The 13301-nt window shown below is 43.7% G+C and overlaps 2 protein-coding genes across 2 annotated transcripts; one reads left to right on the forward strand and one right to left on the reverse strand.

The window, feature by feature from the left end:
- The first annotated feature begins 1480 nt into the window (after nucleotides 1–1480).
- LOC139933560 (long-chain fatty acid transport protein 1-like) lies at nucleotides 1481–7479 on the forward strand. Its single transcript, XM_071927680.2, has 14 exons — nucleotides 1481–1728; nucleotides 1863–2038; nucleotides 2162–2300; nucleotides 2445–2700; nucleotides 3113–3280; nucleotides 4044–4113; nucleotides 4687–4778; nucleotides 4934–5043; nucleotides 5223–5432; nucleotides 5539–5665; nucleotides 5802–5939; nucleotides 6521–6685; nucleotides 6810–6956; nucleotides 7037–7479. The coding sequence occupies exons 2-14, from the start codon at nucleotides 1869–1871 to the stop codon at nucleotides 7192–7194; spliced, it is 1950 nt and encodes a 649-aa protein (XP_071783781.2). The 5' UTR covers nucleotides 1481–1728; nucleotides 1863–1868; the 3' UTR covers nucleotides 7195–7479.
- Nucleotides 7480–7998: 519 nt separating this feature from the next.
- LOC139933630 (E3 ubiquitin-protein ligase TRIM35-like) lies at nucleotides 7999–12023 on the reverse strand. Its single transcript, XM_071927773.2, has 7 exons — nucleotides 11790–12023; nucleotides 9963–10058; nucleotides 9586–9822; nucleotides 9471–9493; nucleotides 9272–9378; nucleotides 8951–9165; nucleotides 7999–8778 (listed from the first exon to the last, which is right to left on the reverse strand). The coding sequence occupies exons 1-7, from the start codon at nucleotides 12021–12023 to the stop codon at nucleotides 7999–8001; spliced, it is 1692 nt and encodes a 563-aa protein (XP_071783874.2).
- Between the last annotated feature and the right edge of the window lie 1278 nt (nucleotides 12024–13301).

The raw sequence follows: 13301 nt of genomic DNA on the forward strand, positions 1-13301 counted from the left end.
TGCACCCACAAACCTCTGGCTTGTGTAGCAAGTGGCCTCACTGCTGGACCAGACTCACATACAGTCACAGAGGCAGATTACTACTATTACTGTTTTCTTTAAGTGACTAAGATGCCATTTTACATAAGAAAACATCAAATTAAATGTGTATATACTACATGTACATTAATATATCATACTGTTAGAAATTGTATAAGAATGTAGGCCTATGTTTGTCAGGGCATCCCAGGACAGGTGAGGTATGGGTTATTTTACCTGGTGTGAGGTGGGTGACGATTTCTGAGATGAAGTATGTTGTTTTCAATACAAGTATGAGTATACACGAGTATGTTTTTCATGTAACTATAGTATATATACTTCAGAGGAAATGGAATTGTGTGCACAAACACAGCACACTTGTCTATGTGACAACATGCCCTGACATGGGATAAGTTGTCACAAGTTGTCAAGAGGTATTTCATCAGTAATAACTTTTTCTTCCAGTAAATTATTCAAAATGTAAAAATGGCATTTTTTTTTTAGAGAAGACCTTAATCTACCTAGAAAAATATATATTGTATCTCAGTAAGGGACTACTGAGAAATACACCACTGAGTAAAAAGTGTGACAACATGCCCTGCTCTCCTCTATATAAAACACAGAATATCATGTCATGTCAAGAATATCATGTCAAGTCAAGGATGACACAATAAAGCCTTAAGGCTCACCTGGCTTACTTCCAATGCGGTCCTTTAAAATTGTGGATACTGTGTGTGTGTGTGTGTGTGTGTGTGTGTGTGTGTGTGTGTGTGTGTGCATGCACGTGTGCATGCATACCAACTTGGAGGAGGGACAAATAGGCCTACTAGAATCATAGAAAATACCAGAACTCCACAGTGGAGCGCAAAACACCTAAAGTTCTAAAGTTCTGCAAACTGCATAGAGAAAATCTACCCTAAAATCACAAATTTTTATTAGCAATAATCATAAAAAAGTCAGGAAGATATGGGTTGCTGTAGCTCACTCCGCTGAACCTATGAACAAATGTGTTTTTTTCCCTGCTGCCCCGCCACTGGGTCCATCATTACAAACGCAGGTTGCACGACCAAGCTTTGTTCAAACCCACAGAACTTAATTTATATTCTAGTCAAGATAACAAGTTTGCCAAAGACACCAAATATGTCATGCTGAATTACAGGGAAACATGTATAAAATGATAAATGATCAGATAAAGAATATGGATGTGACATTGTTGAATTTTTTTTTCTTCTAAGTTTTAAGCTACATAACGGGAAATTTAATGGGAAAGTTAGGTTAAGTCAGGGTACAAGGGGTTAAATCAGACCTTCTATGCAAATTTTGACTCTAGGGCAATGAATCACATTCTGGCTGTAACTAAGACATGAGTAGGCTACATCTGAAATGACGCATATGTTTATGAGTTATACCTGCGCCGCTCCCCCTGAGCTTGGTGTATTTCTTGCCATTCATCACGCATTTTAACCTTGACAACCGGTCTGCGCGCATCTACTTGCCTACATTTTCTGAGCTGAGCTTTTGATCAGCTGCATATGTTTTGAGAACTGCTGCTGGTGTTGATTCTGTAAGTTTATGGATATTTCTTTGGACTGACTCCCAAGTGACAACCCACATCCGCACCCAGAGCTGTTGTAGCTGTCAACTCCCCAAACCCACACCGGAGTTTCCCCTTGTATTCCTCGGTCGACCAGCAGTGAAGTCCTTGGACAGGTAAGCCTCCTCGCCCAGCCATGAAATGTTATGTCGTGTAGTGCATGTGTTGTGGTGTTTTATAGTGTGTTGTGTTGAGCTGTGTGTGTGTGAGAGAGAGAGTGAACACTAAGTCACAGTTTGTATCCTTATAGATCACTATGCATCTGATGAGTGGCATTACAGTGTGTCTCAGTTCCATTGGGGTTATAAGGCTGTTCTCCATCCACTGGCTCTGGAGCCTGTTGGCGGGGCTGGGGCTCTGTGTGGCCTGGAGGGGCTCCTGGAGGTTCCTCTATGTCGCTCTCTGCACCATAAAGAGAGACCTCATGTAAGTAGTGTGTGTGTGTGTGTGTGTGTGTGTGTGTGTGTGTGTTTCCCTCTCCTGTGCTTTTATTTTCCTCTCATACCCCCAAATTCATTCCTGCCACCTCCTCCCTCCTCTCTGCCTAAGGTGTCTGGCTGTTATACTGCGAGTGAGGTTCTCCATGTACCGAAACATGCGTAACAGCAGCACCATCCCTGCCCTGTTTGCCCAGATGGTGGTGCTGCACCCAGACAAGCCGGCCTTGGTCTATGAAGACACAGGAGAGGTGAGGGGAGACAGAGGACTACATATAGATATGGCTTTGTTTCATCTATAGCTGCACACCGCCGGCACCTTCACTCAGATGTAAAAGAACAGTATTGGTGCAAAGGTTTACAGTGATCATATTATTTTCAATATTTGATTCCAGGTGTGGAGTTTCAGGGAGCTGGCAGAGCGATGCCATGCTGTGGCCCACTGGGCGTTGGCACAGGGCTGGACCGAGGGGGATGTAGTGGCCTTATACTTGGAAAGTCGCCCTTTATTGGTGGCTCTCTGGTTGGGTCTGGCAATGATTGGTGTAGAGGCCGCACTCATCAACCACAATCTGCGGCGGCACTCGCTGCTGCACTGTGTTGGTGTGTCTGGGGCCCGGGCGATGGTGTTCGGCACAGAGCTCACTGAGGGTAAGAATAGATCTTAGAACAGTGGTCTTCAATCCTGGTTCCTCGGGACGTACAGTAGTCCTGCTCGTTTTCTATCTGCCGGTAATTGCGTTCACCTTGCATCCCAGGTGTAAAATAGTCCCTGAGGAGACAGCTAGAATGAAAACCAGCAGGACTCTGGGTCCCGAGGATCAAGATTGAAGACCACTGTCTTAGGATGTAGATAGAGTAATTAGACGGACAGACACTTATTTATGCCAGAGGAAAGTTTTATTGAATTTGATACAGTTGAATAGATGAGTAAATGGGCCTACAATAGTATCGGCTGTTCCTGTGGCATGCTGCTGATGCACTGATAATGCAAAAAGGTGAATGCTTCTGATGCAAAATAAAATATATTTGTAACACGTGTCATTTGCTGATCCTCTCCAAGCGGTATCAGAGGTGAGTGATTCTCTGGAGCCGTCCATGGTTTTGTTCAGCAGTGGTGACCCGGATGATGAAGACAAGCTCTCCAGCCTCCCAGTACAGAGCCTGGACCCCCTACTGGCCTGCTGTCCCACAGACCCCCCACAATACACACTTCGCAAGGGATTCAATGGTGAGGCTCTTCACTGGGTGGCTGTGAAAATGTTGGTGTTTGTGTGTGTCTGTGCGTGTGTGTGTGTACGTGTGTGTGTGTGTGTGTGTGTGTGTGTGTGTGTTGGGGGGAGGGTATGGGTGGGTGTACAAGTGAGTAAGTGCTACCATATCATGGTATTATGTGACATGTTACAAAATGATTGCAACACCTTTTTCTTTTTAGCAAGCCTTTGCACGCCCGAGTATACTTCTTGCTGCCTTTTTTCTCTCTTGCGTCCTCCCTTATATTAATCCCCCAACACCACGCACCCCCCCCCCCCCCCCCCCCCCCACACACACACACACACACGTACATACCACTCATCTCCAAACAAATCTTCAAATAGCTTATAAGTAATATTCAACCCTTATACAACCAGTCTATTTTTAACTATATTTCTATTTTATTAACATGATAGATTTAAATTTCAGTCCGTTTTCCTCAGGGACTGATCTATTTGCACAGTTCACTTCCCAATCACTTGCTTATCTTGATGTGTTTTTTTTCCCCGCATATTTGTGATCAGTTGACATTCCTAAGGGGATGATCTTCAAGTCTTTGCATGTACAGCTCCTAGACATACAGAGGATTTAGAAGGAGTGACAGAAACATGGCAGGGAGAGCGAGAGGGAGAGTGAGGGTACATTCCACCTATATGTCAAACACTGGCAAATGATCAAAAGAGAAAGGGTTAGGGTTAAATACCTCTCTTTTATCCCTCCTTTCCCTTCTCTCCATGCAGACAGACTGTTCTACATCTATACCTCTGGTACAACAGGGATGCCAAAGGCGGCCATAGTGGTGCACAGTAGGTGAGTTATAGTCTGGATCTCATTTTAGCTGTTCCAACCTTGGTGCATATCTCTGCAGTGAAACAACCATGTACCTCCAAGAAGACGACTCAAGGAAAATAGAAATAAAAAACATACTTTTAGAATGACGCTCATGCAACTTTTTGGGCAACTCTGGTGGGCAACAGTGTCCAAGCATTTGCCTTAACATTGATGATTTATATGCATGAGGACATCTTGTCGCCAAAACACACCTGACTACCTGACTCACCCTAAATCTCACTTTATCAGTAATTGCTGTTCGCATTAACCATCTCCATTGCTCCATTGCCCCAAAATGTGCCTAGTGTATCACCCTTACACTCTAAGGTCATGAAAACCTGCTCAATCCATGAAGGACCATATACATTTTCAATACATCAAGAACATCAAAATCACCAAATTGTGTTTCATGTGACATCAGGAATCTCTATCATGCGATAGAGTCCTGGAGTCCAGTGTTGACAGATAAGTTCAAGGCTGATACAGTTGTCCTATTACTGTACTGTTAAACAGATGTGAGGGGTCAATGCAGTTGTTCTGTCTGTCTGTCAGGTATTACCGCATTGCTGCCTTTGGTTTCCACTCCTTCGGCCTGCGGCATGATGATGTCATCTATAACTGCCTCCCCCTCTACCACTCTGCAGGTAGGACACTCTCTTTGTCCTCTCTCTCTGTCATCATTTTTTTCTGTCCTTCTAACAAGTCCTTCTGCTGTATATTCCATGACTGATTTACTCCCTATATCAGTCCATTTTGTTGTTGTGTGTATGTCTGTGTGTGTATATATGGATGTTTCTAGGTAACATCATGGGTGTAGGCCAATGTTTACTCTTTGGTCTGACTGTTGTGGTGAGGAGGAAGTTCTCAGCCAGTCGCTTCTGGGATGACTGTGTCAAACACAACTGCACCGTGAGTACACACTGAAATCACATGCAACAGTAATGAGGAGTGTCCTGCTGCTGGCCAGTTGTTGCATCCATGCAATCTCTTGTACCAATGGTGACTGATCTCACATTTATAAGCAAGAGAAGTTAACTTGTTTTTGCCTTTGTCTCATTGTATCTCTGTGTATGTGTGTGTGTGTCCAGGTAATCCAATACATAGGTGAGATCTGCCGTTACCTGCTGGCCCAGCCTGTTCGTCCGTCTGAGGTGCATCACCAGGTGCGTGTTGCCATGGGTAACGGCCTCCGTCCTTGTGTGTGGGAGGAGTTTGTCCAGAGATTCAGAATCCGACGAGTCGGGGAATTCTATGGAGCTACGGAGTGCAACTGCAGCCTCATAAACATAGACGGAAAGGTGTGTGTGTGTTATGTTTAAGGACGTCCTCTGGCCCAGAAGAGTGTATGTATTTTCCCCCAGTTGTAATCTCTCCCATGTACATGTTATATTCCTACATGTCCAGGTGGGGGCGTGTGGCTTCAACAGTCGCATCCTGCCCAGCTTCTACCCCATCAGACTGTTCAGGGTGCAGGAGGAGACCATTGACCTGCTCAGGGACACACAGGGGCTCTGTATACCCTGTCTGCCTGGTGAGAGCACACACACACACACACACACACACACACACACACACACACACACACAAAGCCACAGTGTGATACTAAAGGATGTTGTCAAGTGTTCTCTCTTCTCTCCTCTCATCTCTCCTTCCCTATCTCCCTGCAGGTGAGCCTGGTGTGTTAGTGGGACACATCAACCAGAGCGACCCACTAAGGAGATTCGATGGCTACGCTGATCAGGATTCCACCAGTCAGAAAATAGCTCACAATGTCTTCAGGATGGGAGACTCTGCTTATATCTCAGGCATGTTTTATTTTGTTTCATTAACGTTAGGATGATGATGATGATGATGTAAGGGTGGCACAGTGCCTCAGCGGTCTCCTCACAGCAAGAAAGGTTCCCGGTTCGCTTTCTATGTTTGCATGTTCACCCTGTGTTTACGAGGGTTTCCTGTGGGTGCTCCGGTTTCCTCCCACATTCCAAAGACATGCAAGTCAGGTGAATTGCAGACTCTAAAATGCCCATAGGTATGATTGTGAGTGTTTGTCTGTCTATGCGTTAGCCCTGTGATGGACTGGCAACCTGTCCAGGGTGTTTCCTTGCCTTCGGCCCAATGCATGCTGGGATAGGCTCCAGACCCCTGTGACCCTGACTAGGAATAAGCGGTAAAGACAATGAATGATGATGATTAGATCAGATTCACTTTATTTATCTCAACTGGGGGAAACTGAAATTCTGATCCTACACACCAAGAACAGGAATACAAAGGACAACAATACATACAATGTCCCACAAACATTCCACCTCAGCAAAACGCAGTACAAGAAAATCATGATCCTATCTTGAGATGTCCTCATTAGATGCCCCCCCTCCCCTCTCTCCAGGTGACGTGCTGGTGATGGATGAGTATGGCTATATGTATTTCCGGGACCGTAGCGGCGATACGTTTCGTTGGCGAGGGGAGAATGTCTCCACCACGGAGGTGGAGGGAGTCCTCAGCGGCCTGCTGGGACAGACTGATGTAGCCGTGTATGGAGTGTCTGTACCAGGTACGAATAACACACAGAAAAAGAAGAGGAGAGTGAGTCAGGATGTTCACTACCTCACCTATCTGTCTGTCTGTCTGTCTGTCTGTCTCTCTGTCTGTCTGTCTGTCCCTCTGTCTGTATGAAGGTGTGGAGGGAAAGGCTGGTATGGCAGCTATAGCTGATGCAGGAGGCCAGTTTGACCTAGATGCGTTCTTGCTCGCTGTACAGAAAGCCCTGCCCTCCTACGCTCGCCCCGTCTTCCTCCGACTCATGCCATATGTTGACACTACAGGTGAGACAGAGATGCAAGCACACACACACACTTGTATAAAGTCACATCAAAACTTATTTGTCTTTTACTTTTGTCCTCAGGTACCTTTAAAATTCAGAAGATGAGGCTGCAGAAGGAAGGATACAATCCACAGCACTCAAGTGAACAGATTTATTTTCTGAATAGCCGTGCTGGGTGTTATGAGGCTCTTACTCATGAACTATATAGTGGCATCATGGAGGAGAGGGTGCATCTATGAGACAGGAGAGGAAGAGATACAGACTGATGTAGAGAATAGTGTGTATTTCAAAGGAGAGAGAGAGCGAGAGAGTGTGTGTGTACATGAGAGAGAGAAAGAGATAGAATGAGAGAGAATATCACTGCTTTGTTGCTTGGAAGCAGAGGGGAAATGTGTACATATGTAGATGAGGACTAGCCATGTATAGTAATGACTATATCCATATACTGTAAATACTAATGGAGGTGGAAATATGATTGTATTTCTTGCAATTAAATGAAATCATTGTAATCTAATTTTACCAAACTGTTTATTGTTTTTTCTTTATTCAATAACATTGCACAATGTGACATTATTGTTTGATAATATTCAGTGTATAATTATACATCCAGTAAAATACATTTAGTAATAATGCTAAAGCTTGTAACAATTTATTTTAATAACAGTAATTACAACAGAAGATCACATGGACAGAATTTTGTACTAACCATCTGAAAAATGAAACATATGAAAGTAAATCTCAATTTTGAGTATAAAGTAAAACGCACAATTACTACTAGTGCTTGAGTGCTTTACTTGGGATTTAAAGGATGTAACATCTGTGCTTTTTAAATAATGAGCAACTAACATCAGGCATTTTTTTAATTTTTTTTATCGAACCCCTCACAAACACATGCTTCCAATCAATTATTAAATGTATCTGAAAAACATACTTGTAAGTGAAAAATGTTGCCATTTTTTTTATTTAATTGTACTGGGTATTTAAAAAACACACCATAGCTGAAGACATATTCTTATTCATTACTAATGCACTGAGTCGAATGATCAAAATGATTTCTGGATCTGGATCTCTTGGTCCTTGTCAGATGTATCAATGATGTTTCGGGCTCTGTCCAGTGAGACATGGTAGGTCACACTGAATCTGGTCTTGCTTGTCTGTTTTTTGACAGGAGGTTTATTGTCTGTTTTCTTTTCCTTTCCAGTGGGTTTGGTTTTGGTGAGCTGGTCCTTCTTGTTGGATCTCCTCACCTGAGGTTTGCCCTCATTCGTGGATGCCTTCTTCTGGGTCTGGGTAACATTTGTTGATGGGTTCTTGTCTTCAGTTGGACATCTGTTCTCTAACATCTTGCTGTTGCTGTCAGTGGATCTAGCGATGCCAATGATCTCTCCCTCAGCGGAAGCTCCATTTTCTGTCACTTTATCCTCCCCAGTGATCGCTGTGCCGTCTACAGGGATGAGATCTGACCCCACACTCACATTCACTCTCTGTGCCAACACTGCAAGGCCGCCCCCGCAAATGGATATACTCTCAAAGTATGGGTACACCTTTTCAGCGAAACGATGTGTAAATGTGAAAAGAATTGTGTCAGTATCGACGTCCACGAAATCCAACTGCCCTTCATCCCAGTCCAGCCTCACATGGACCCTCTTTAGGTGGTATGACTTGTCGAGGTTGAGGATCTGAGAGGGTGTGGTCAGTGCTCGGTACTCGCCCTCCCGTAGGCTGATACACCACAGCCCCGCCTCTGGGCACGCCTCAAACTCTTCGATTCTGCACAATGACTGACCAGCGATACCAATCGTCCAATTGTTGCTGTCACCAACCTGTTGAAATAAAGAAGAGAGTTTAGATGCACTGACGGTTTGATATGTGGATGGGTGGGAGAAATAATGACTTGGAAGTTTTGAAAGCATCCGTTTATATGTACTGTATGTATGCATGCATGTGTATGTGTGATTGTATGTACTGTATGTATGTCTTTGTGCATTTCCATGCCTCAATATCCCAACAGTGTATTCCTGAGTTGTAGCCCTCTCTCGCCAGGACGCAGGAGTAAGGGTGGAAACGTTCAGGGTTGGCTGGCACAGGAACTGCCACACCTACATGCTGATCCAGGTCCTGGGACGGTCCAGGAGCGATCTGGACACTGTTTAGCCCAGGAGACACTCTCAGGGATCGGCAAGCTGTCCTGGGGTCTAGGGTCACCGGAGCTGGAGGGTAGGAGGTCAGAGAGATGGAAGTAGAGGAGGGAGGGAATGAGAAGCTGAGAAGGACAAGATAATATATTCGCACGCATACACACTAAAAGAAACTAACTGTAGGGGGCGATGTGCTTCATCTTGTCCCAGACGTTGTACTGGAGGTTGCCCAGGTGTTTGGCCACATCTATCAGAGGTCCACAAATCTCCTCTGACTGCCTTGTCCTGCAATACATAAACATGGACCCACACTCAAACAATTACACACCTTGCCATGCATGTGTAGTGTGTAAAAAATAGAAAGAGACATCACATACCTTTTACTTGTGCCTTGGTAGTGCTGTAAAAGAGGAGTTTGTTTGGTTACTACTTTAAACTTCAAACTCATTTTCCCATTCTTTGACTAATGATTTAACATTTAACTTCTGTTACCTGTAAAAATTCAACCCCATTCCCCTCTGCATCTAGCTCCTCCTCAATCAGTTGGATCCTCTCCTCCAGAGATTCTATCGCCTGGGTCATTCTGTCCATACTTTCTCCCACCTCTCTCTTCTTCTCCTCCTGTTCCTCCCTGAGTGCAACCAGCCTGGCTTCTTCCTCCTCTCTCAGAAACTGATGAAGTTTCATAAACTCTTCCTTTATCTGCACCTCTGTAAATTGGGCCTGGGCCTGGGAAGAATGGAAAGAGGGAGGAAGCCAGAGGCAAAGAGGAAGACACAGATAGTGATAAACCAAAGAAATTCCTTAGTTTAGCAATATTGTTGATATAAATTTGAATTTGATGTTGAGTTTGGGATGTGCGGCCCTACCTGGTTATGTTTTGATGCATGTTCACAGGTCTGTGTGACTCTGTCAAAGTGGATCACCTTCTTCTGCAGTCCATCCAGTGATGTTCTGAGCTCTTCCTAGTGGTCAAATGTAAAATATTAGCATGTTTTGACCGCAGGATAGGTGAACACATAAGGGTCATTTTTGTGCCCACTCTGTTAACTGAGAAGCTGACAATACAATACAGAAAAATGTTTTAACCATCGCTTTACTCAATGTCTTGGCAACTCTTATCTATAATGTGCTGGTCCAAATCATTCTTCCCTGCACTTGTTTTATATGTAACTATTGAGTTTATGAGCGCAACAGATAACATTGAGAGCACAGGTAAGATTGGATGCATATTCAGCTGTGTGGAATATTCTTTATTCTATATTCTAATATTCTAACATTCAGCCTATTAGACCGTCATTGAGTGAGATGCATCAAGTGTATTTACGTGTTTGTGCACATGAAGATCAATGAGCAGTGTACCAGTACAGACAGTATCAACTGACATTCTTCATAGAAACTCAATACATCCAGCTACTCAGACTATTCTTAGTATTTTGGTGTGTGTGTGTGTGTGCGCGCGTGTGTGTGTGTGTGTGTGTATTTCTGTCTGTCTGTCTGTGTGACTGTCTGTCTGAGGGTCATGGAGAGAGGGACATTTATGGGGTCAAATGTCATGTCTTGTGAGAACTAGACAGGCATTTGTGATCAGAAATAACACCTTAATGAGTCCAAACAAGAGCCATTTTGAAGGAGACTATCTATTTTGCCCCAACCTGGACCTGGAAACACTGACAAATATATATATATATATATATATATATAAAAATCATCCAAAAGTCCTATATTGTCCCATTAGATTCACAGTGGTTGGGCTTGGTTGATGGTTCTGGGTCCAGGTGCGAAAGGTCCTGGTCCCATCAGGGATTTCATTGCCTTAACTGCAAATTATGTCAGAAGTGGGATTCCAAACTGCACGTCAATGAAAGACTGCTACCTGAACACTGCACCTTTGACCTCTTTTGACTGCTTCCTCCTTTAATGCTGTGCTCTCAGAAAAGGCCAGAATTAATGAGATAGAGAAGTATTCATAGGGGGGCTTACTGGGGAATGATTCTCACTTCAGGTGCAAGAGGTCCAGGCTTCAAATCCCAGACAAGCCCTTACACTTGCCCTTGAAGTTTTGTTTGCTACCATTTGCTTGGCCTGTTTAAAAACAGGGGTTGTGTGAGGAAGGATCATGCACAGCCAACAAAATTGAAGGTAATTAGGGGGATTGTTGTCCCTGGAGAGATTTACGCCAATATGATTAACACCTGCACCAGTCCCTGATAAATCAAAAGAGCCTGGCTGTACCTTTCCTAATCTCTTTTCAAAACAGTAAGAAACTCATATGTAAAGTCCAGCAGAAATACCTGGAGTGGCTGTGGTGAGGAATTATGTTCTCCACTATATCATTAATTTGCTGAGACAGAGACCAGCTGGATGATCACTAATGGCACAGAATCCTTATGGTCTGCTGGGGAGATTAGCTTTCGGACCAGCAACATCAGAACATACCGCAGTGGCTGGCAGCTGAGCACAGGTCAACACATCCAAGCACATTCAAGTCCACATCCGACACATATGCATATCGAGAACACTTGCGCACCTCTGGCCTTCAAACATAATTTTCTTTCTCCTTCTCTATACCTGATAGTCAATGCTTCTCAAAAGGGACTACAATGATTAAAGTTCTCAACTATAGTTTTTATAATGTGTTACGTACAAAATCTTTTTTAAGTCTCAATTGCAGTACCCGAATACCTGCTGCCTACCTTGCAGTCAGTTGCAGCCTCTGTTAAGGGGTAAACTCTGTGTCCTGCATGGCTCCCAGTTGCACCACATTGCCTACACAAAGGCTCCAAGTCATCCACACAGAACACAGACAGGCTCTCTTCATGTTCCCCACACAGCTCTGGAGATCCAAGAGACAGGGAAGAGACATCCGCCTCAGCTCCAGGACGGGAGTCACGGAGAGGGGATAGGCGACCCGTGGAAGGGCTGCACATGGTGGTGGAAGCCATGAATTTGGTTTGCCACAGAGAGAGAGAGAGAGGGTAGCAGCAGACGGAGCTAACATGAAATGGATGAGGAGAGGGAACATGGGAGGACAAGAAAAGGGGAGGAGGAGCATGTCAGTGTGTGTTACTGTTTGGCTCGTGTGTGTTAGCATCAGTGGTTTATGTGCTGTCTACCCAATTGCCATAAACTACCAGTCAAAAGTTTGGACACATCACATTTTTCTTCATTTTTACTATTTTCCACATTTTAGAATAGTAAAGACATCAAAACTATGAAGTAACACAAATGGAATTATGCAATGACCAAAAAAGTGTTAAACAAATCAAAACTATCTTGTATTTTAGATTCTTTAAAGTAGCCACCTTTTGCCTTGATGGAAAGGCAAAGGCTTTGGAAAGAAATTCATACATAGGCTTCAACTTCACAATTTATATTTGTCTAAGAAACAAATTTCAAGCATTTAAGCATAAGGCTTTAGATCAAAATGGCTTTAAGATAATGAAAAACATACCACATCAGGTGTGTCCTAACTTTTGACTGGTAGTGTACATCTGTCAGAATCCCTGTAGGCTTGTGATTTTACGTGCATGCATGTGTGTGCATGTGTGTGGGGCATGAGTTCTTGCAGTACTCTGTGTACAGCACGAGAGGGTCATTAAAGTCATACAGATCTGCTTACACCAGCTTCTATTGCCAACTTGAAACATAGCCAACCTGCCCAAGTCAGATGTAGCCATACATCATGCTGTAGTGTCCGTTTGACTTGCAAGGCCCTGTGATTTATTGTATATTCTCATATCTCAAGGCCAGCTTCATTCCTGTGACCTCACATGTATTTTTATGACTTCATCCTTTGCACTTCTGTCATTGAGTAGCATGTTTTCCAATGGCCAAGCATATACTACAAAGCCAAGATCTATTTTAGACATGTTTCAGACAACTTTTTGTGATCTGCTTGTGCAAATACATTTTTACACATTCACATTACTCACATTATTTAACATATATTTTTTGTAATGTGAGCAATTTCAGATTTTGTAAAACAGTTGAAGTGTACTTGAGCAAGTTACTGAATCCCTACCAGCTCCAGTGTTTGGCCCTAACCCTGCACTCTGACCTAGGGAGGGGGCAAGCGGAAAGAGAATTTCTGCTTCAGGTATCAGTAAGGCATCACATTACCATACCTCAGCTTATCTCTAACTGTTTATTTCCCATCAACATTACCTAAAGTGGAACTATTAAAAAGTAGCAATAGATTTATCTCT

This window comes from Centroberyx gerrardi, chromosome 3 (genome assembly GCF_048128805.1).
Source record: "Centroberyx gerrardi isolate f3 chromosome 3, fCenGer3.hap1.cur.20231027, whole genome shotgun sequence".
Classification (NCBI taxonomy): Eukaryota; Metazoa; Chordata; class Actinopteri; order Beryciformes; family Berycidae; genus Centroberyx; species Centroberyx gerrardi.